We start from the raw sequence: 21,134 nt of genomic DNA on the forward strand, positions 1-21,134 counted from the left end.
GGTAACAATAGTAGCGAGTAGCCTGGCATTTTCTCCAAGCCAGGCACAGTTCTGAGTGCTTTACTCATGAGTCCTCTGTAGGGTAGTCACTGTTGATACCCTGTTTTGTAGTTCAAGATACCAAAGCAGCTTTAAACAAAATCACACAGCCAGCAGGGAGCAGAGCTGGGATTCTGGTTTGAAGTTAGAGACATGGTTTGAATCTCAGCTTGTTGCTTACTGAGTCTGAGGCCTTCCATAAATTACTTAATTCTGAGCCTTGGTTTCCTCATCTGTAAAATGGGTCTAATAATCTCCTCTTTGACCTGTATAGAGATTAAATACGACTGCAAATCTGAAAGTGCCTGTGCCTGATAAATGATTAACAACTATTTTTAAAAGTTCCTTGGCAGGTAAGACAGACAAGAAAAATGTGTTTTCATGTTAGAAAAATGCCTCCCAAGTCTTTTCTATCATGTCATGTTGTGAAGATAATTTGATTTCAATGTGGACATTCTCTGGCAAGGAGTTTATGAGAAAGGTAACACATAGAGACTGAGTGTTCTTCCCACCAAAGGAGGGCCTTCCAGCATATGGTATTTTTTGGTCATCGGATTACATTCGTCTAGAATAAAAAATAGAACAAGCTGACACGCATTAGGAAAGACAATGTAAAGATCACACTGAAGCCATCCAGAAGAGCCTGATAGTTTTTAATCATTCTATGTTAGCTTGCTGCATCTTAAAACATTTTCTTTCAAATCAAGTCACAGCCGTGTGTACTTTAGGCTGTGGCCGTCATGAACAAATATGAAAAGAGGCAGAGTTAAAACAGTACCAATGGTTATCCATTAGTCTGAGGTAATCTAATGCAAATGACCTTTTAGGAGACTTGTGAAGAAATCAGAGAAACAGGATTTCAGATATGAGTTTCTGTATAACTGAATGACAGCTCTGCAGTATTCGTTGTCTAGTTTGGTCAAGGTCATAGTGGTTTTAGGAAGCCAGTCCTCCCACCAAGCAGCTTGTTATAATTGAAAATAAAAGAAGATTCCCAGGTACGGAGAGCAAGACGTCTATGAAATATATTCAAAGGTGGTGAAGTGAGCACCTCCTCTTCTACTGTAGAACTGAAAATATATTACTGTGAAAACTCACCCATCACTGCCACCATCCTTTGTTTTAAGTGTTTTGGCAAGAAAAGGATTACCGTCTGTACTGTCTGCTCCCATTCTCTTTGAATTCCTTTGAAAACCTGGAGTTATCCCCATGCTTAGTTCTAAAAGCCAATTTAGTGTCTTAAATGATCAATTCTTTAAATGGCAAATTTGGTACAGTGAATTTACTTCATTTAAAGAATGCCATATTAGAGTGGCTGAATACTCAGAAGGAAATGTAGCGTGTACCTGCTCTCATTCTTAGAATGCTGTGCAATGAACACAGTCTCCATGGTAGGAGCAGTACGGAATTATACCTTCTTTAATACTCAGCTTACTTGTGGCTTCATTTTCTCATTGCAACAATTGTTTGCTTGGATCAGAAAAATCCAGGCTAGTGATTCAACTGGGAACACAGGTCAAGAGGTAAATGTCAGCTGGGATGGGGGTCAAACCAAGCTTTAAGGGGCCCTCAGGTTGGGCACCTAGAACTGGGCAATCCGTCCAGATTAACTGTGGAGCTTTTCCAGAACAGCACGAACTTCCTCTGGATGGTAGTTCCAAGGACCAGGTTTACCCTGCAAGAGAAATGAGTCAGCATTTCCAGATTTCCAACTTGCGGGAATATGTAGGTCTGGAGCTGAGCTGAGCTGAGAGATTTGAGCTGGTGACACCTTTGTGGAAGTCGTCAGGATGGTGCAGTCAAGGGCAGATGTCCTTGAGATAGATGAGAGCACCCAGGGAAAGCATGTGGAATGGCACCAACATGTAATGGGAAGACTGGACAAAGAAGCAGGAGGAAAAGCAGAGCAGGTAAAGAAGATTTCAAAAGGAGAAAGGGATGTAGACAAATAAGCTTCTCTTCCACAACTGGACCTTCAGACCAGCCACCTCTCACATCAAGTTCTGCTCACTCTGCAGCAAACCACCTCTGCCTGTCTAACCCCACGGCCTCAGTTCAGCCCTCTTCACCTCCTGTTTAGGCAACTACGACCCCAGCTCCTTCAGTCCATTCTTTTTTTTTTTAAGTTGGAGTATGTTTGCTTTACAATGTTGTGTTTGTTTCGTCCAGTCCGTTCTTCACCTAGTAGTCCATGATCTTTCTAAAGTAGAGATCTGACTTGTGCTTCTCCCTGGCTCACAACTCTTCAGTGCCTCTTTGCTCTCATATGTAGGCTGAACTCCTTGGTCCAGAAAGAGCCTTTTATAATGGAAACGTCCCAACCCTCCACACCCTGCCCTAACATACCTCAGTGCTTCTGTCTCTCCTTCCCGTATTTGCAATGGTTTTTACTCACCATGTTCACGTGGCAGCCTCCTTATCCTAAGCAGGTGTCACCTCCTCTGAAAAGCCTGCCCTTCCTCAGGGTTCAGGAAATTTACTGTCTGAGAGCCAAATCTATCATGACGTCTCACACCCTTTCCTTTACGTATTGTCTATGCCGGTTTTGTGCTACAATAGCAAAACTGAAGCGTTTCAGTGGGGATTATTTGGCCCCCACGGAGTCACATTTCCTATCTGGCCCTTTGCAGAACAGCTTTGATAAACCCTGCCCTGGAGCCTCACAGCACCCAGGAAGCTGTAACACTCTATTTATGCCTTCTTATTCCCTGCTCCTCCAGTTGTGAGTACTTCGAAGTAAGTTGTGTCTCCTTTTAAACTTGCGCTTGTGTTTCCAGTACTTGCTCAGAGCCTAACCCCAGGTAGGGACTCAGTACCCAGCTTGCCTCAACCAGGCCACCTCAGTACTGTGTCACAGGGGACGGGAAGGGAAGAAGGACTCGAACCCTCGTGCTGTGACCCTTAGCATTCTGAGAATTTATGTGAAGGTTGTTGCTTGTTTCGCCGGCATGAATAAGGCCCGCCTGACCCATGGGCAGAGAGGCACCCCAGAGCTGGGTTTCATGTGCTCCCCCAGGTTTGAATCCCTTCAGCAGATGTAAAACTAATTTCTATCCCCTCAGGGGAGGCTATCGATTCCCAGGTGGCACTAGTGGTAAAGAATCTGCCTGCCAACGCAGAAACCACAGGAGACACAGTTTCGATCCCTAGGTTGGGAAGATCTGCTGGAGAAGAAAATGGCAACCCACTCCAGTATTCTTGCTTGGAAAATCCCATGGACCGAGGAGCCTGGTGGGCTACACTCCATGGGGCTGCAGAGAGTCAGACAAGACTGATGACTGAGCACCACACAACACACAACAGAGGAGGCTCACAGTGCCCCCAGGATCAGAAGCTGTGCTCCCTTCCTTCACCCTCACCAAGCTGGAAGCATTAAAGGGGTACATGATCCCCAGAAAAGCAGACTGGGCTCAGCAGCATTTGCCACTCCAAACTATAGAGGAGGTGTTCTTCTGGCCTCGATACCCGTTCCCAGGTTCAGGCCTGTCTCAGGGATTAGCAGCTTCAGACCCTCCCACTCCCATCCCATCCCAGAGGATTTAGAATTGAAATAGGAGCCTTGAGCAACTTGGCCTTAGGCAAGTCCAGTTCCTCCTCTGAGCACTATTCCTGAAATGGAAACATTGTCTCCCAAAGCAAACCAGGGCTGGGCCAGTCTTCTGCATTCAGAAGGCTCCCAGGAAGCTGCAACACCAGTCCAAATGCTATGGCCTTTCTTGTGCATTATTTCATCCCCTGTGAGGTGGGGGTCCATGTTTCCATTTTAGAAAAGAAGAAACTGAAGCTCCAAGAGGGGAAAGGACTTGCCTGTGGTCACGTGGCTGGTAAATGACCAGGCAACGATTTGAAACATGGTCCTCTCTATGCCCTTACCCTGCCCTCCCTGGGTCCCACAAGTCCCCACCTTGTACAGGACCCTGCCCTCCTGGAGCACATAGAGCCGCTCTGGCAGTGCTGCGTAGCACGAGCTGCTCTGGTTCGTCATTGTGTCTACCACCACGGGGCACGGGGGGCTCCTGTCCAGCAGCAGGTGGGCTGCCCGCAGGCGGTCCTGGAGATTCCGGTGATTCTTGATGTCCACATTGTTCTTAAAAGCCCAGCCATCTGTAACAGAAAGACCTGTGGGTCAGATACTGTCCCCACTTTTAACTGAGGGTCCCAGATGGAGGACTTCTCAACTTTGGCACTACTTACAGTTTGGGCTAGATAATTCTTGTTGTGGGGGCTGTGTTGTGTGTTGTAAGCTGTTAAGCAGCGTCTTTGGCCACTACACACTAGATGTCAGTGGTGTCACCTTGCCTTCAGCTTGTGACAACCGAAAATGTCTCAGACATTGCCAAATGCCCTCTGCAGGACAAAAATTACCCTTGGTTGAGAACCACTGCTGTCACACCATCTCCTCCAGGAAGCCTTCCTTGATACACTCAGCTGTGTGATATTGGGCAGGCTCTTTAAATCTTTTTAAATTCTCAGTTTTCCCATCTGCTAAATGAATTAAAAGAACCCACATTTCAGTTAGCTGTAAGGCTTACCTGAGATAATTCTGTAGAATTCCCAGTATTCTACCTGGTTCATTGTAGCTGCTTAAAAACTATTGACTTACCTTGCCTGACTGCCCCAAAATAGCAGACAAGTAGAGAAGAAGCCAGTTTTCATTCTTTTTTTTCTTTTCAGTTTTCATTCTCTACTACTGGTATTCTACTATTTTTCTCCGGAGATGCCCCACCCCCACCCCGAACCAACTCTATTTAAGCTTGCTTCACTTTAAATCAGTGGCCCCCAGCAATTTTGGCTCTAGGGACCGGTTTTGGGAAGACAGGTTTTCCATGGACTGGGTGGTGGGTGGGGGGATGATTTGGGGATGATTCAAGTGCGTAACATTAATTGTGCACTTTATTTCTATTATTATTATATCAGCTGCAACTCAGATCATCAGGCATTAGATCCTAGAAGTTGGGGACCCCTGCTTTAAAGGGAAGGGGATTTTCAATTGGCTTCATTGGCCGAGATGCACATCTGCCAACCTAAAGGAGCTGGTCCTCATTAGTGAATGGGCCCACAGGTTGAAAAAATGTCCATAAATTTTTATGGACCTGGTACTGGCCTTGCCCTTCTACTTGCCCCATATCTGGGGAGATTGGAACCCAGATAAAGTGGTGTGGGTTCTTTCAGAAGCCACGGGGCCTGCATTTATAATAGTTGCCTCCCAGGGTAATGTAAGCAGCAGAACTGGCTCTTCCTTCTTGTGCTTCAAAGTCCTCTCAAAGTACTCCTCCCCTAGGAAAACCCAGGGTCAGAAGAAATTCACATCCAGTTAAAACAGCCTGGACTCAGTTTAAAGTATTTATTAACTGCCCCAAGACAGCTAAACCTTGTGGATGACAGTAACACCAACTTATACGTGTGTCATGTCTAGGCGGGCAGTCTTTTCCATCCATTAGCTCCCCGGCGCTTCACAGGATGTCCTTCTCATCCCCACCCTGCAGCTGGGAATGTGGAGGCCCAGCAAGCAGCAGTGACCTGCCTCCCCACCTTTAACTGTGAGTTCTTTAGAGACAGGCGCTGCATGTACCTTTCATCTCCATGTATCCCTTGGCCCAGCACAGGGCTGGACACCTAGTAGGTATTCAGTAAATTCTGTTAAGTGGGTTATTCTGGGAGACATGTGTTTGCATGCTCAGTCATATCTGACTCTTTGCGAACCTATGGACCATAGGCTGCCAGGCTCCTCTGTCCATGGGATTCTCCAGGGAAGAATAATGGAGTAGGTTGCCATGCCCTCCTCCAGGGGATCTTCCCAACCCAGGGATTGAACCCGTGTCTCTTATGTCTCCTGCATTGGCAGGCGGGTTCTTAACCACTAGTGCCATGTGGGAAGACTTGTTCTGGGAGATAGGTGCTATTATTCTATTTTAGTGGCACAGAAGTGGGCATGGAAGGTAAGCTGTCCAAGTCACGTGGCCAGCGCGTGATGCAGCTAGGGCGATCTTCCTACCTCAACGCACGCCTCCCTGTAATTTACCTGGACAGACACGTGGTATGTGGGGGAAAAGGAAGTCAACTGATTGGCTTAGACCTCCTAGGATTGGTGGACACTGGCTCTGTGCATTTTAGTTCTTGGATTCAGGCCTTACCTACTTCTGACTGATGGAGTGAGTACCCTGGGGAAGGAGTTGGGGAGGAAGAAGAAATGCTTGAACTAGGAGTGGCACAGCACAGAGGGTACACAGCACAGCGGGTACACAGCACAGCCACCATTGTGGGTCAGGGCTGGAATAGGAAGCCTTTCCCTCAGTGGCTTGAGATGGACAGCCCTGGGTCCAGGAAAGGGTTAAACCTGCTCAGTCGGATTCCAGGAGAAAGCAGGGGAGGAGACAGGTATCAGGAAATTTCTGTTATGATCCAACCCCTCTTGTTGCACTTTGCAACTTGTTGTTTTAGAGATTAAAGCTGGATTCTCTACAACCTTGTGACTCCAAGTGTGGTCCCTGGACCAGCAGGCTCAACACTACCTGGGGGCATGGCTTAAAGCACCAAGTCTCAGGCCCCCCTCTGCTGCCCTGTGATCCAGAACCTGCATCTTAACAAGATTACCAGGTGACTCGAGCACACTTTAAAGACTGAGCAGCGCTGCCCCCAGAGTTAAATCCGCTTTGGCAGAGCTTCCACCATCAACTGTGCGAACATCAAGGCATCGCCTCCTCTCAGCCATGGAGACCCTGACACCTGTAGGTGCCCAAGTTCTCTTTTCTTTCATTGATGGCTGCTGCTCTCCCCAAGGGTATTTAACAAAGAAACACATTGTTCTTGACTTTGCTCTACTGTTGCCTGTGCTGTTTGTTTTGAATTTTATTTTGGAAATGTTCAAATATACATAAAACTAGAGAGAACAGCTTCATCAACCTCCATGTAACTGTTACCCTATGCTAATATTTTTAATTGTCCCAAAGTCTTCAATGAAGATAGAAGCTGCCAGTTAAATGAGCACAGTGTCAGGCTGAAAGCAGTTCTCCAACCTCTGGGTGCATATAAATTAAGATGCAATGGGCCTGGGGTGGCCCTGAAACATGCATTTCAACAGGCAACCCACAGGGCTCAGACACGAGGGATCTAGGGACTACTCTGGGGAAAGGGCTGATGGAGCAGCTTTGCTGATAATTAATAACAATCTCTAAACACATGGATGAGCCAGCGAGGCTAATACTGGTCTAAACGCTCACCTACTCACCCAACTTTCACTGAGCTCTGACTATAACATGGACTCTGCCAGGTGCTGAGTGACAGATGACTGAAACAGCTTCTTGTGGGGTGATGGGGTGAATAAATAATCCTCGTTTTACTCAGCCACATGAGCCTTCTTGCCTTCTCCAACCTCTGAGTTTGAGGCTTGGGCTAAAACTCAAGTTTTAACTCTTGGGTTCAGTTCCCATAAAAATCAGGAAGACAGGGATGTGTCTGATTATCCTGTAAAGTTCAAGAAGCTTCGACCAAGCTGTAGAAGTTTCAGGGAGGGACATGTCTGCCTGTGGTAAGGCAGGACTTTCTCACAGAGCTGTTCAGCAAAGGAACAAGATTTCCCATTAAATAATAAAGATGAGCCATCACCTATTAGGAGCTGAAACAAGGATTGCAGCCTCAGGTAAAAGCTGGCCCAGAGCAGGGGTTCTCAAAGTGTGGTCCCCCAATCCACAGCTTCAGCATCACTCAGAGATGGTTAGAAATGTAAATTATTAGGCCCCACACCAGGTTTAACTCCAGCTCTGGGGTGGGGTCCAGCAGTGTGTTTTCACAAGCCCTGGTGCTTCTGGTGCTCGCGATGCTTGGGAACCATGGACGGAGATGAACCAGGGAGAAGCTCCCCTGGAGCTTGGAGAGCCTTAGGATGGATCTCACACATTGCTAGAGCCACCGTTTCACTCGTGACCTTTCACGAGGTCTAAATTCCTTGTGATTGTGCTCAGATGAGCTCCTCCCCTTGATTCCCCGACTTACCCACTCAGAATGATATAAGCACTCCAGGTTTCTGCTCTGTGTGACTAGCGGAGAGCACAGACTATGGAGTTAGCGAGTAGGGGGTAGACCTAGCAGTGACTGAGTTAGGTCCTCAACAAACAGTGACTCTTTCCTTCTCTCTTCCTCTTCTTCTCAGCCCCAACCATGAGTGAAGGGGAGAGGGAAGGACATCTTTTTTTACCTGATGCATGTGCTTCTTCGATGTAAATGATGAGAAAATCTGCTACGGAACCAAAATCTTCAATAAGTCTCTTGAATTGGTCAAATTTGAAAATAAATGAAGGTCAGGTGCAACTTCCAAAATTCAGCACCAAGGGTCTGTTGCCTGAAACAAATGGAACCATCATCAACCAGTAACTGACACATAGCATTTCTTTTGCGAGCACCGTCTTCACTCCTGCTTTCATTGTTACCTTTATTTCCTCTCTGAGATGGAGACGGGGCACAGTGCAGGGGCGAGGGGAGGGCAGAAGCTTAGAATACATGATTTAGCAGAGGCTAGAGTGAGTTGACTCCTCTGCAGAATGAAGGGATTCTATCAGGCAGTCTCAGTGGATCACCTGCACTCACTGGGAAGTAAATAATGACACAAAGAGTCCCTTTCATGCAGCGATACGGCAGGAACCCATCTGTTCTCTCATTGATGTGATTAGTGTACTACAAGGTGGGTGATTTTTTACCCTCTGGCTTATAGGCTTATTCCATGTCACACAGCAGGTCAATGGTGACGTTAAACCCAACATTCTGGCTTCTGGATTCTCAATCTGGTGCTCTTTCTATTCAAAGCACCTCAGTTCCCTCACTCACAAATGGACATAATAACAATACTTACCTGATAGGATTGTTCTAAGGATTAGGCAAGTTAAAGCAGATAAGGGCTTAGAATGGTGCCTACCCATAGTAGGTACCCAATAAGTGTAATATTGCTCAAACTACCACACAATTGTACTCATCTCACCCGCTAGTAAAATAATGCTCAAAATTCTCCAAGCCAGGCTTCAGCAATACATGAACCATGAACTTCCAGATGTTCAAGCTGGTTTTAGAAAAGGCAGAGGAACCAGAGATTGCCAACATCTGCTGGATCGTCGAAAAAGCAAGAGAGTTCCAGAAAAACATCTATTTCTGCTTTCTTGACTATGCCAAAGCCTTTGACTGTGTGGATCACAATAAACTGTGGAAAATTCTGAAAGAGATGGGAATACCAGACCACCTGACCTGCCTCTTGAGCAATTTGTATGCAGGTCAGGAAGCAACAGTTAGAAGTGGACATGGAACAACAGACTGGTTCCAAATAGGAAAAGGAGTACATCAAGGCTGTATATTGTCACCCTGCTTGTTTAACTTACATGCAGAGTACATCATGAGGAATGCTGGGCTGGAGGAAGCACAAGCTGGAATCAAGATTATAAGACATAAGACATAAGACACCATAAGACACCACCCTTATGGCAGAAAGTGAAGAAGAACTAAAAAGCCTCTTGATGAAAGTGAAAGAGGAGAGTGAAAAAGTTGGCTTAAAGCTCAACATTCAGAAAACGAAGATCATGGCATCCGGTCCCATCACTTCATGGCAAATAGATGGGGAAACAGTGGAAACAGTGTCAGACTATTTTTTGGGCTCCAAAATCACTTCAGATGGTGATTGCAGCCATGAAACTAAAAGACGCTTACTCCTTAGAAGGAAAGTTATGACCAACCTACATAGCGTATTCAAAAGCAGAGACATTACTTTGCCAACAAAGGTCCATCTAGTCCAGGCTATGGCTTTTCCAGTGGTCATGTATGGATGTGAGAGTTGGACTGTGAAGAAAGCTGAGCACCGAAGAATTGATGCTTTTGAGCTGTGGTGTTGGAGAAGACTCTTGAGAGTCCCTTGGACTGCAAGGAGATCCAACCAGTCCATTCTAAAGGAGATCAACCCTGAATATTCATTGAAAGGACTGATGCTGAAGCTGAAACTCCAATACTTTGGCCACCTGATGTGAAGAGCTGATTCATTTGAAAAGATCCTGATGCTGGGAAAGATTGAGGGCAGGAGGAGAAGGGGACAACAGAGGATGAGATGGTTGGATGGCATCACTGACTCGATAGACATGGGTTTGGGTGGTCTCTGGGAGTTGGTGCTAGACAGGGAGGCCTGGCGTGCTGCGGTTCATGGGGTCGCAAAGAATCAGACATGACTGAGTGACTGAACTGAACTGAACTGAATAAGTGTAAGCTCTCATCTCTTCTCTGAGCTGTGAAGTGGGAACAGTGGAGAAGGCTCCAGAAAGAGTGAAATGTGGGGCTTGGTCACATAATTGGCTGGGCCAGGGCAAAATGAAAATTCAAGGCCTTTCATTCAAAAAGTAGGGGCAAGTGCCAATAAATACATTAAAATAGTTTTCTGGTTCAGTATCTCTCTAGCCCTGGCATGCTGCTTTTTAGTTGCTATTTAATATCAGGTTCCCCTGGGCACAGAGATATTCATAGGGTGAATGTAGACTCTCACAGTCACCCAGGAGGCCCCGGACTCTGCATACATGTATGTATATTTGTGGCTGCTGGCAACCAGCTTTCCTTTCCCTCCAGCCACCAGACCAGTGTCCCATGCCCCGGCCAGGAGCATAGAAACTGAGCCAGACGTGTCATCTTCACACCTGCCATCTCCCACACCCACAGGGTATAGCAACTTCCATGCAGGGACATGCTCGGTACCTCGAGGAAAGGAGTGGCGGCAAAAGCCTTCTCCCATTAAGTCACCCGAGTCACTTGCCAAATGGATTCGTGGCACTGTCAGCTCAGGCTGGGGATGCCCACCTCCATGCCCTCCTGTGAGACGCTGCAGGATGCCCACACCTGGCCCTAACCTTTCCTATTCCTGGGTCCAGACCCTCTCTGGACCTGAAGGTGGCAGCAGCCACTGGGTGGGAGCAAGGAGGTTGGACGGGCTGGGGCCCTGGCAGTGGAGGGGTGGTCCTGGGAGAACTGTTAGGGGTCGGGGAGAGGGAGGGGGGAGGCTGTAGGAAACAGGAACCTGTGTGAGCCAAGGCTCCAAGTCCCTGAGGCATGTCCAATTGTCCAAAAAGTCTTCTCTCGCAAAATACAAATTAAGGATAAAACTATCAAGAATTTCAAGACAGTTCCAGCAGAGCACTCAGTTCAGTCGCTCAGTCATGTTCGACTCTTTGTGACCCCAGGAATCGCAGAACACCAGGCCTCCCTGTCCATTACCAACTGTCGGAGTCCACCTAAACCCGTGTCCATTGAGTTGGTGATGCCATCCAACCAGCTCATCCTCTGTCGTCCCCTTCTTCTCCTGCCCTCAATCTTTCCCAGCATCAGGATCTTTTCAGATGAGTTAGCTGTTTGCATCAGGTGGCCAAAGTATTGGAGTTTCAGCTTCAGCATCAGTCCTTCCAAAGAGTGCTCAGCCCCTTCTGAATAAGCACCCTTCGTGATTCACTGGTCCCATACCCAGGAAGACAGCCCTGGGTGAGAGCCTTCTGTAACTCCTCCAGTAGGTCCTGCACTGTGACATGGCCAGTTTAATTGTCTGCATCCCACAGGCTACTCACTGTCCCTGAGGGCAGGGCCTGTTCCTCATTCTTCCTCACATCTCCAACACTGAGTATACCCTCATCGCAATACAAGCATTCACAGTGCTAATAAGGTGCACAGTTCTCTACCACATACGGGATTCAGCACAGAGCAGAAGCAGCAGGTCTCTGCCTGTGTGCAATTAGAATGTGAAAATGTTAGTTGCTCAGAAGCGTCAGACTCTTTGCGACGCCATGGACTGTAGCCCACAAGGCTGCTCTGACCATGGAATTCTCCAGGCAAGAATACTGGAGTGGGCTGCCATTTCCTTCTCCAGGGGATCTTCTCGACCCAGGGATCGAACCTGGGTCTCCCGCATTGCAGCCAGATTCTTTACCATCTGAGCCACCAGGGAAGCCCCGGTGCAACTGAAGATCTGTTTAATGGGGAGACAGGCAGGAAACAAGAAAATCATAAAGGAAGTCATTTCAAGTTGTGATAAGTATCAGAAAAGAGACTATAAAGGAGTGACATGACATTGTGGGTCAGGGGAGGCCTCTAAGGAGATGCCGTTTACCCTGAGAAATAGGAAAGAGCCAACCATGGGCAAAGGGAGGAGGGTCATTCCAGGCAAAGGGGCGCCACATCCAAAGGCCCAAGAGGGACAGAGCTTGGTGTATTGAGAGACCTGCAAGGCCACTGTGACTGGAACCAGGCCAAGGGCAATGAGAGAGGTGACTGGAGAGGTAGGTAGGGCAAAAGCAGGCAGGCTCTCCTATGCCATGGCATAGAATGTGGATTTTCTTCCAGGTCCAGGGGGACATCATAGAGATAAAGCAAGGATGGTGGACATTTGCTGCAATTTTGGCTGCCCAGCCTGTAGCCCTCCTTCCTGCTTGGAATTCCCTATTTTTTGTACTATTGATAGGGGATTGTGCCCAGCCTTGCTCTGTGGAAGAGAGACGGGCCAGGTCCATTCTCCTTCCCAGCAGCCAGGGCACAGGCTGGGCTGGTTGGACCCTCCCATGTAGTTCTTTGATTCTGGAGTGATTGAGATGGTAGAACCCATCCACGCCCCAGTGGTAGAGCCCCAAGGGGATGGTGAAGTCCCTACAGTGGAGAGGGATTTCCCATGGCAACCACAGTGTCAGCAGCTTCCAGGCCCAACTGCTGAAACTAAATATTGTTCAGGCCCAGTGCTCCTGCTGTGGTTGATTCTGGGGAGCCTGTAACAATTTTTCTAACACACTTGGCGTTTATACATGTGGAAATGGATGTGACTAAGAAAACCCGAGTGAGTTTCTGTTGCTTACAAGCCAAAACTCTGATTGCTACTGTAGGCTATGAGATGAAAAATGATCATTTGACCCTTTAAAATGGGCCTGGCTGCTCAGTGGAGAAAGGATTGAGAGTGAAAACAGAAGAGGGGCAGAAGCAGTTAGAGGTAGTTGGGGAAATCCACAATGGAGTTAATGGGAGTCTAGGCTAGTGTGCAGTACTCTTGCCTGGAAAATCCCATGGGCGGAGGAGCCTGGTGCACTGCAGCCCATGGGGTTGCTAGGAGTCTGACACGACTAAGCAACTTCACTTTCACTTTTCACTTTCATGCATTGGAGAAGGAAATGGCAACCCAATCCAGTATTCTTGCCTGGAGAATCCCAGGGATGGGGGAGCCTGGTGGGCTGCCGTCTATGGGGTCGCACAGAGTCGGACACGATTGACGAGACTTAGCAGCAGCAGCAGGCTAGTGTGTGTGTACAGGGGGAAGGGTCAAAGGTAGAACTGATGGGACTTGTTGATGGATGGGGAGTGGAGGACATTTTAACTTGCTTGTGATTTCTTTGGTTAGTTATTTCTTTAACTTGTTCCACAAAGGATTTAAAGGAGCTTACACATATAATAAAATATGAAATAAAAGAATTTGAAAGCCATGGCACTCCAGGAGGCTCAGATCTCATGCATTCGTTGTACTGCTGCTGCTGTGCTAAGTCGTGGCTGACTCTTTGCGACCCCACGGACTGTAGTCTGGCAGGCTCCTCTGTCCATGTGATTTCCCAGGCAAGAATACTGCAGTGGGTTGCTATTTCCTTCTCCAGGGAATCTTCCTGACCCAGGAACTGAACTAGAATCTCCTGCATTGGCAGATGAATTCTTTACCACTGAGCCACCTGGGGAGCCCATGCATTCATTATAACTGAGCTAATATTGACTCTGAGTTTCCAGATGGCCAAGGAAAAGGAGAAACATGATTGCTTATATATTCCTCATTTTTCAGTACTTGAGGAGAAAGCAAGCCTGTTCCACTGGAGATACAAATTCTTGTCATCCTTGCCTCGCAGATGACCTCACAGGAGGCCCTAGGAGGCACTGGGAGGGCCTCAGCTGGTTGCCTCCTCACCCCATGTGACAAGTTTGCTCAGGTCACAGCAGGGGAGGCTCAGAGGCCAGTCATAACCAAGTGGCTAGCTACTGGCCTCCAATGACCCCAGGGAGTCACCCTTCAGATAAGAACTGAGGAGATTTAAGGTCAGGACCAGAGCCAACTATGGGCTGTCTGGAAATTTGTTTTTAATGGGATAAAAAATTTCAACATCCACTGATTAGGACGTGAAGAAACACAGTCATTTGTTTAATTATTTATAGTGTGGCTGGGTGCAGTGATCAGTATTGAGGGCAAAGTTTCAGCTTAGTTCCCTGCTTTTCTGGTAGCAGACAGAAAATGGATGGAGGCGAGGGGGTGGCCGGCTGGGGACTGGCCCCCTGCCCATGTCCACAGGCCACACTGCAGAGGACACCAGTTCAGGAACATCAAGCAAGGACTGACTGTCAAGTCCAGCTTGTTTGTGTAAGTGGGGAAACGGCTCTGTGGTAGCACTAGACTCAAACCCATCATTGGTTAACTTACTGGTCAGCCCCCAAACCAGTAAATTAATCCCCACACCAGGCTCTCTTAGCAGAGAAAACCAGCCTGTTTATAGTCACTAGATGACCCCTTATAAGTATATTTGGAGAGATTTTAGAAGATTTTAAATGGGGGATGAAATAAATCTAGTTTCAGAGCAATGGCCAGGTTCCAGGACAAGCGGTCATCCAGATTTGCCTTCCACCCCAACACGCAGTCAGTGCTGCGTGGCCTGTGTGTGTCTCGTGTGTGCGGGTGCAGGTACCTGCAGAGGATAAGAGGCGGCTGAGTTTCTCTGAGCTTCTGTTTTTTTATCCAACATTAGAAAGCACACCAGCTGAGAGTCAGAAGTCTCAAGTTCTTGTTCGGACTCTACAAGAACTCTCTGTGTGACTCTGAGCAAGTCCTTTACCTCTCTGGGCCTTTGCATGTGAAAAAATGAAAGGGTTGCTTTATATGATCTGTAAAGAGTCTTCCCCGGAGAAGGCACTGGTGACCCACTCCAGTACTCTTGCCTGGAAAATCCCATGGATGGAGGAGCCTGGTGGGCTGCAGTCCATGGGGTCACTAGGAGTCGGACACGACTGAGCAGCTTCATTTTCACTTTTCACTTTCACGCATGGGAGAAGGAAATGGCAACCCACTCCAGTGTTCTTGCCTGGAGAGTCCCAGTGACAGCAGAGCCTGGTGGGCTGCCGTCTATGGGGTCGCACAGAGTCGGACACGACTGAAGCGACTTAGCAGCAGCAGCAGCAAAGAGTCTTCCCAAATCCCAAAGAAAGGCAATGCCAAAGAATGCTCAAACTACCACACAACTGCAGTCATCTCACACGCTAGTAAAGTAATGCTCAAAATTCTCCAAGCCAGGCTTCAGCAATACGTGAACCATGAACTTCCAGATGTTCAAACTGGTTTTAGAAAAGGCAGAGGAACCAGAGATCAAATTGCCAACATCCGCTGGATCATCAAAAAAGCAGGAGTTCCAGAAAAACATCTGCTTTATTGACTATGCCAAAGCCTTTGACTGTGTGGATCACAATAAACTGTGGAAAATTCTGAAAGAGATGGGAATACCAGACCACCTGATCTGCCTCTTGAGAAACCTATATGCAGGTCAGAAAGCAACAGTTAGAACTGGACATGGAACAACAGACTGGTTCCAAATAGGAAAAGGAGTATGTCAAGGCTGTATATTGTCACTGTGCTTATTTAACTTCTATGGAGAGTACATCATGAGACATGCTGGGCTGGAAGAAGCACAAGCTGGAATCAAGATTGCCAGGAGAAATATCAATAACCTCAGATATGCAGATGACACCACCCTTATGGCAGAAAGCGAAGAGGGACTAAAAAGCTTCTTGATGAAAGTGAAAGAGGAGAGTGAAAAGGTTGGCTTAAAGCTCAACATTCAGAAAACTAAGATCATGGCATCTGGTCCCATCACTTCATGGGAAATAGATGGGGAAACAGTGGAAACAGTGGCTGACTTTATTTTTCTGGGCTTCAAAATCACTGCAGATGGTGACTGCAGCCATGAAATTAAAAGACGCTTACCTCTTGGAAGGAAAGGTTATGACCAACCTAGTTCAGTTCAGTTCAGTCGCTCAGTCATGTCCGACTCTTTGCGACTCCATGAATCGCAGCACGCCAGGCCTCCCTGTCCATCACCAACTCCCGGAGTTCACTCAGACTCACGTCCATCAAGTCAGTAATGCCATCCAGCCATCTTATCCTCTATCGTCCCCTTCTCCTCCTGCCCCCAATCCCTCCCAGCATCAGAGTCTTTTCCAATGAGTCAACTCTTCACATGAGGTGGCCAAAGTACTGGAATTTCAGCTTTAGCATCATTCCTTCCAAAGAAATCCCAGGGCTGATATCCTTCAGACATACCTAGACAGCATATTAAAAAGCAGAGATATTACTTTGCCAGCAAAGGTCCATCTACTCAAGGCTATGGTTTTTCCAGTGGTCATGTATGGATGTGAGAGTTGGACTGTGAAGAAAGCTGAGCGCCAAAGAATTGATGCTTTTGAACTGTGGTGTTGGAGAAGACTCTTGAGAGTCCCCCTGGACTGCAAGGAGATACAACCAGTCCATCCTAAAGGAGATCAGTCCTGGGTGTTCGTTGGAAGGACTAATGCTGAAGCTGAAATTCCAGTACTTTGGCCACCTCATGCAAAGAGTTGACTCATTGGAAAAGACCCTGATGTTGGGAGGGACTGGGGGCAGGAGGAGAAGGGGACGACAGAGGATGAGATGGCTGGATGGCATCACTGACTCGATGGACATGAGTCTGGGTGAACTCCGGGAGTTGGTGATGGACAGGGAGGCCTGGCGTGCTGCGATTCATGGGGTCGCAAAGAGTCGGACACGACTGAGCGACTGAACTGAACTGAACTGAACTGAAAAAGTCTTCCAGAACTTCCAGCCTGGGGCTCCAAAATGAGTTTGGATTTATACTTAAAGCATACAGCAGAGCTCTATTAGTGGATTGATGGGTTTCCAAAGCTCTTACAGACTGTCTTTCTTATTTTTTTCCTTTTTAAAATTTTAATTTATTTTTTAATTGAAGGATAATTGTTTTACGAATTGTGTGGTTTCTGCCAAACATCAACACAGAATGTCTTTCTAATAAGCAGAACTGATCATGTTAACTCTGCTTGAAGATCCTTCTAAGAACTCACCAACACATTCAGAGTAAAGGCTCTTTGCTAAGACACAGAGGCCTTGGAAGCTCTGATCCCTGATGACATCTCCAGCCTCCTTCTTCACTCCTTCATGCCTCTCATACCCTGCTTCTACCAAACTGACTGATGCCCCTCCATGTATCAGACCTCTGCTGGCCCTCCCCTCCACCCTGCTCTGTTCACCACTCTCCTCTTCCTCACCCATCCCGAGGCTTCAGTCCTTACACCATCAGCTCACCGTTCTCTTCTCCAGGAAGCCCTCCCCTGACCATCTTCCCACCTGACCCTACTCCTTCCTGAACTCCTTGGTTCCCTCTACCCCTCCATCATCTCCTTCCTTGAGTAATGAGATCTTCCAGTTGTGTTGATTTCTGTATCATCAGTACCTATTACTTCAGGGGACTCTGGACCAATGTGCTGAAATTCTATTTTATAAAAGTTTTTTTTCATTGCTCAGACTCCTCTCTCCATCATCAATTTCAGGTGCAGCAGCGCGGAGCAGAGACAAATAGAACAGTATTGAAAACGTACACTGAGGACTTCCCTGGTGATTCAGTGGCTAAGACTGCACTCCCAATGCAGGGGACCTGGGTTCGATCCCTAGTCAGGAAACTAGATTGCATGTGCCTCAACTAAGCATTCACATGCTGCAACAAAGACTGGTGAAGCCAAATAAATATTTTTAAAAATAAAATGTACACTGGCCCACTGGAAAGTAAGCAGTTAACATAAGCAAGTAAATGCTGTGAATTGGCCATGAGGCACGTTGGCTTTCATGGAGCTGATCACTAGATCATCAAAAGTCAGCAAATTGGCATGGTTCTGTCACAGGAGTTGGCATGAGGTAGACTCACAGTAAACATGAGCTGATTCTCATTGCTTTTATCATCAGTGGTCACTTAGTGAATGTTTGCTGAATAAACCAAGGTCATTTCTGCACTGCAGTTTAAGATCATGAACAAAAAAACTCTTACCCTTCCCTCTGATTGAAACACTCTTCCCTTTTCAAGCTACCAAAATCTTACTTATTTTTCAAGGCTTAACTCCAATGCCACCTCCTCCAGGAAACCTTCCAAGCCCTGCAGGTGAAGTTCATACCTTTTTAGTCTCCCCTCAGCCTCACGGAACTGTATGGACTTGTTATTACTTCTGTCTGTACCATGAAACCATAAATTCCTCAGACAAAAGAGCAAGCTCTTACCTAGCCCTGAGGAGCCCCTGGCGTCTAGCTGAGGACCTAGCTCAAGGGAGGTGCTCGTGAATGTCTGTTGAGGTACACTGGGAAAACAGGATGAAGAAGCCGGATCCTGGGTCTGACTTGGTCACTCCCTGGCTCCATCACCTTTGCTCTCAGTTTCCTCCACTTCCCTTTTAAAATGAGAGCACTGGATCAGGCCCACATCCCCCAGAGTGTGTTCTTTGGAACTAATATGACGATGATAGGCTATCCTTCCGGTGGACAATGGGAAGTTGTATGTGTGTGTTAGGAAAATTAGTCAGTGCTGTGTTAAAGTTTTTCAAGTTTTTTTTTTTTTTTTTAAGCTTCAGGGCCTCTCAGAGACTCTTATGTTCATGCACATGATGAATTTCCAGGGGGAGAGGATGTACTGTGCTTAGTCGCTCAGTCGTGTCTGACTCTTTGCTACCACATGGACTGTAGCCCGCCAAGCTCCTCTGTCCATGGCGGCTCTTCAGGCAAGAGTACTGGAGTAGGTTGCCATTTCCTTCTCCAGGGGATCTTCCCAACCCAGGGATCGAACCTGGGTCTCCCGCATTGCAGCCAGATTCTTTACCATCTGAGCCACCAGGGAAACCCAAGAATACTGGAGTGGGTAGCTTATCTCTTCTCCAGGGGATCTTTTGGGGCCAGGAATCAAACTGGGATCTCTTGCAGTGCAGGTGGATTCTTAACCAGATGAGCTACCAGGGAAGCCCAGAGGAGAGTATAGTATGCAGATTTCCCAAACTATTTTGACCAGGGAACATTATCTAGTAAAGCATATCTATGGGATTTGGTTCCCAAAGAACACACTTTGAAAAACAGTAGATTAGTCAATAACCTCAGGGACCTTCTCTCCTCTGTTTGCCGTGTTCATGCCCTGGGATTTCCACAGCCGTGTCCCAAGGTGCCCCCGCCTGGGCAGGAGGAAAACACTTGTGCTTGAGTAGCCAAGTGCTGGATAGGAAGGATCAGTGCCCAGGAGAGGTCCAGGCAGAGATCTAGGAGTTCAGAAGGGAGGGAGAGCAGGAGAGCTGTAGGGATCTGAGCTGGTGTCACAGGAGAGGCTTGAGAGCAGACCCTGCTGATGAGGAATGGTGGCGATGGAGGGGAAGGGCATCAGCACAGAGAAGGGAAAGCACAAAGGATGTACAAAAACCAGCAGTTCATCTGGAGGCAGTGTGCTGAGGGGAAGCCTGCAGGTGAAGTTGGGAAGAAAAGCTGGAGTCAGTCCACAGAGGACATGGAGAACAAGGCTGAGCCTGGGCTTCATCCCAGATGCAGACGGGGCTGCTGAAGGTTGGTGAGCTGGGGTACCAGTCAGCCAGGGATATGTTTGTGGAAGGGTCATCTGGTGACCATCCTCAAGTTAGGTGGGAAGAGAGGGCAAGATGGGGAGGAGGAAGACCTGGCAGGAAGAGCAGCTGTGAGGAAAAAAGAGAAACCTGACCAGAGAGGCCTTTAAGAGCCCAAACAGATAGAGCTGGTTTGTCTGGGAGAGGGAGAGAGAGAGATCTGCAACAAATATTTACTGGGCAACTGGCATGAGCCAGCAGCAGCCAGGGGGACCCAACAGTGGGTTAGAGCACAGCCTCCACTTGCATAGAGCTTGCAGGCTAGTGAAGAGGACAGACAATAATCAAACACCCACACATATTAACAATTACAAACCATGACAGGTGTGTAAAGAGAAATTTAGGGTATGAAGCATAGAAGAGGGGATTAAGTGAGATCAGGGGACTGGGATCAGGGGGTGCCACTGAGCAAGAGTCTGAAGGATGAGCCAGAGTGGACCAGATGGGGGCAGGGAGGTGGGGAGGGGATGGTGAAGACATCCCAGGCAGAGCAACTGTGCAATAAGAGCAGTGCTCAAGGAGCTGATGGCTAGTGTGACTGGTTTGCCATTTGATTGCCTGGGAAGGTGGTGATGTCACTCAGAAGAACAGAACCCAGGAGAAGTCCTTGTTTTCAGGAAGTGGGACGAGGACAGGAAGCCAGAAAAGGAGCAGCTGGAGCAGTGGCATTCAAGCTTCCATCCCACCCGCCCACCCCCCTCAAACACCCCCATCCAAGCACCTCTCGAGCTTGGACCAGCCGTCTGACCTTGCATGAAGTCCCAGATGCTGCACCTCTCTCCTGACAGGCGGACTACAGGACAGTTTGGGGCCAGACCCCCTTGTTCAGTCATGTCCTCCAGTCTCTGCCAACGGACCTTCAGGATAAACCAGAAATACTGGGTACTGAAGAAGGTAGGGATCCAGTTTTCATGGGAGAAGTGTGGGTTCCTGGTCATGCCAGTCTTCTCGCCCATGGCCAGGATGTTCTGCTTGACCCTCCTGGGAAACAGCGTCAGGAGCACTTTGCCTATGGCCACATGCAGGGCCACCTGAAAGAGGACCCAGAGCCTCTTCAGCCATAGCCCTGGCGAGGGCAGCCCCATCACAACACAGCCAGAGCTGGCTCTGAGGCCGGTGCACAGAGAGGAAACCTCCCGGCCACACAGGGCGGAGCTGGACAAAGGTGACGGATGGCGGCAGCCAACCCAGACAGAAGGAAGGTGCCAGGACAGAAGGGGTTTGCCTTCCGGTCAATAGAATGGAAAATTTCAAGCCAAGGGCTAAAGGTCTGTTGTAATGACCATTTCAGACTTTTTGCCTTACTTAACCTTTGAGAGACCCACTTCAGTGTTCTTGCCTGGAGAATCCCAGGGACGGGGAAGCCTGGTGGGCTGCTGTCTATGGGGTCGCACAGA

General features: G+C 47.9%; 1 protein-coding gene across 1 annotated transcript; it reads right to left on the reverse strand.

Moving 5' to 3' along the window:
* Window positions 1-671: 671 nt before the first annotated feature.
* DIO1 (iodothyronine deiodinase 1) lies at window positions 672-20,890 on the reverse strand. The gene is made up of 4 exons (XM_027537185.1): window positions 20,486-20,890; window positions 8,234-8,377; window positions 3,944-4,143; window positions 672-1,714 (listed from the first exon to the last, which is right to left on the reverse strand). The coding sequence occupies exons 1-4, from the start codon at window positions 20,820-20,822 to the stop codon at window positions 1,646-1,648; spliced, it is 750 nt and encodes a 249-aa protein (XP_027392986.1). The 5' UTR covers window positions 20,823-20,890; the 3' UTR covers window positions 672-1,645.
* Between the last annotated feature and the right edge of the window lie 244 nt (window positions 20,891-21,134).

Source organism: Bos indicus x Bos taurus, chromosome 3 (assembly GCF_003369695.1).
Source record: "Bos indicus x Bos taurus breed Angus x Brahman F1 hybrid chromosome 3, Bos_hybrid_MaternalHap_v2.0, whole genome shotgun sequence".
In the NCBI taxonomy this organism is placed as follows: domain Eukaryota; kingdom Metazoa; phylum Chordata; class Mammalia; order Artiodactyla; family Bovidae; genus Bos; species Bos indicus x Bos taurus.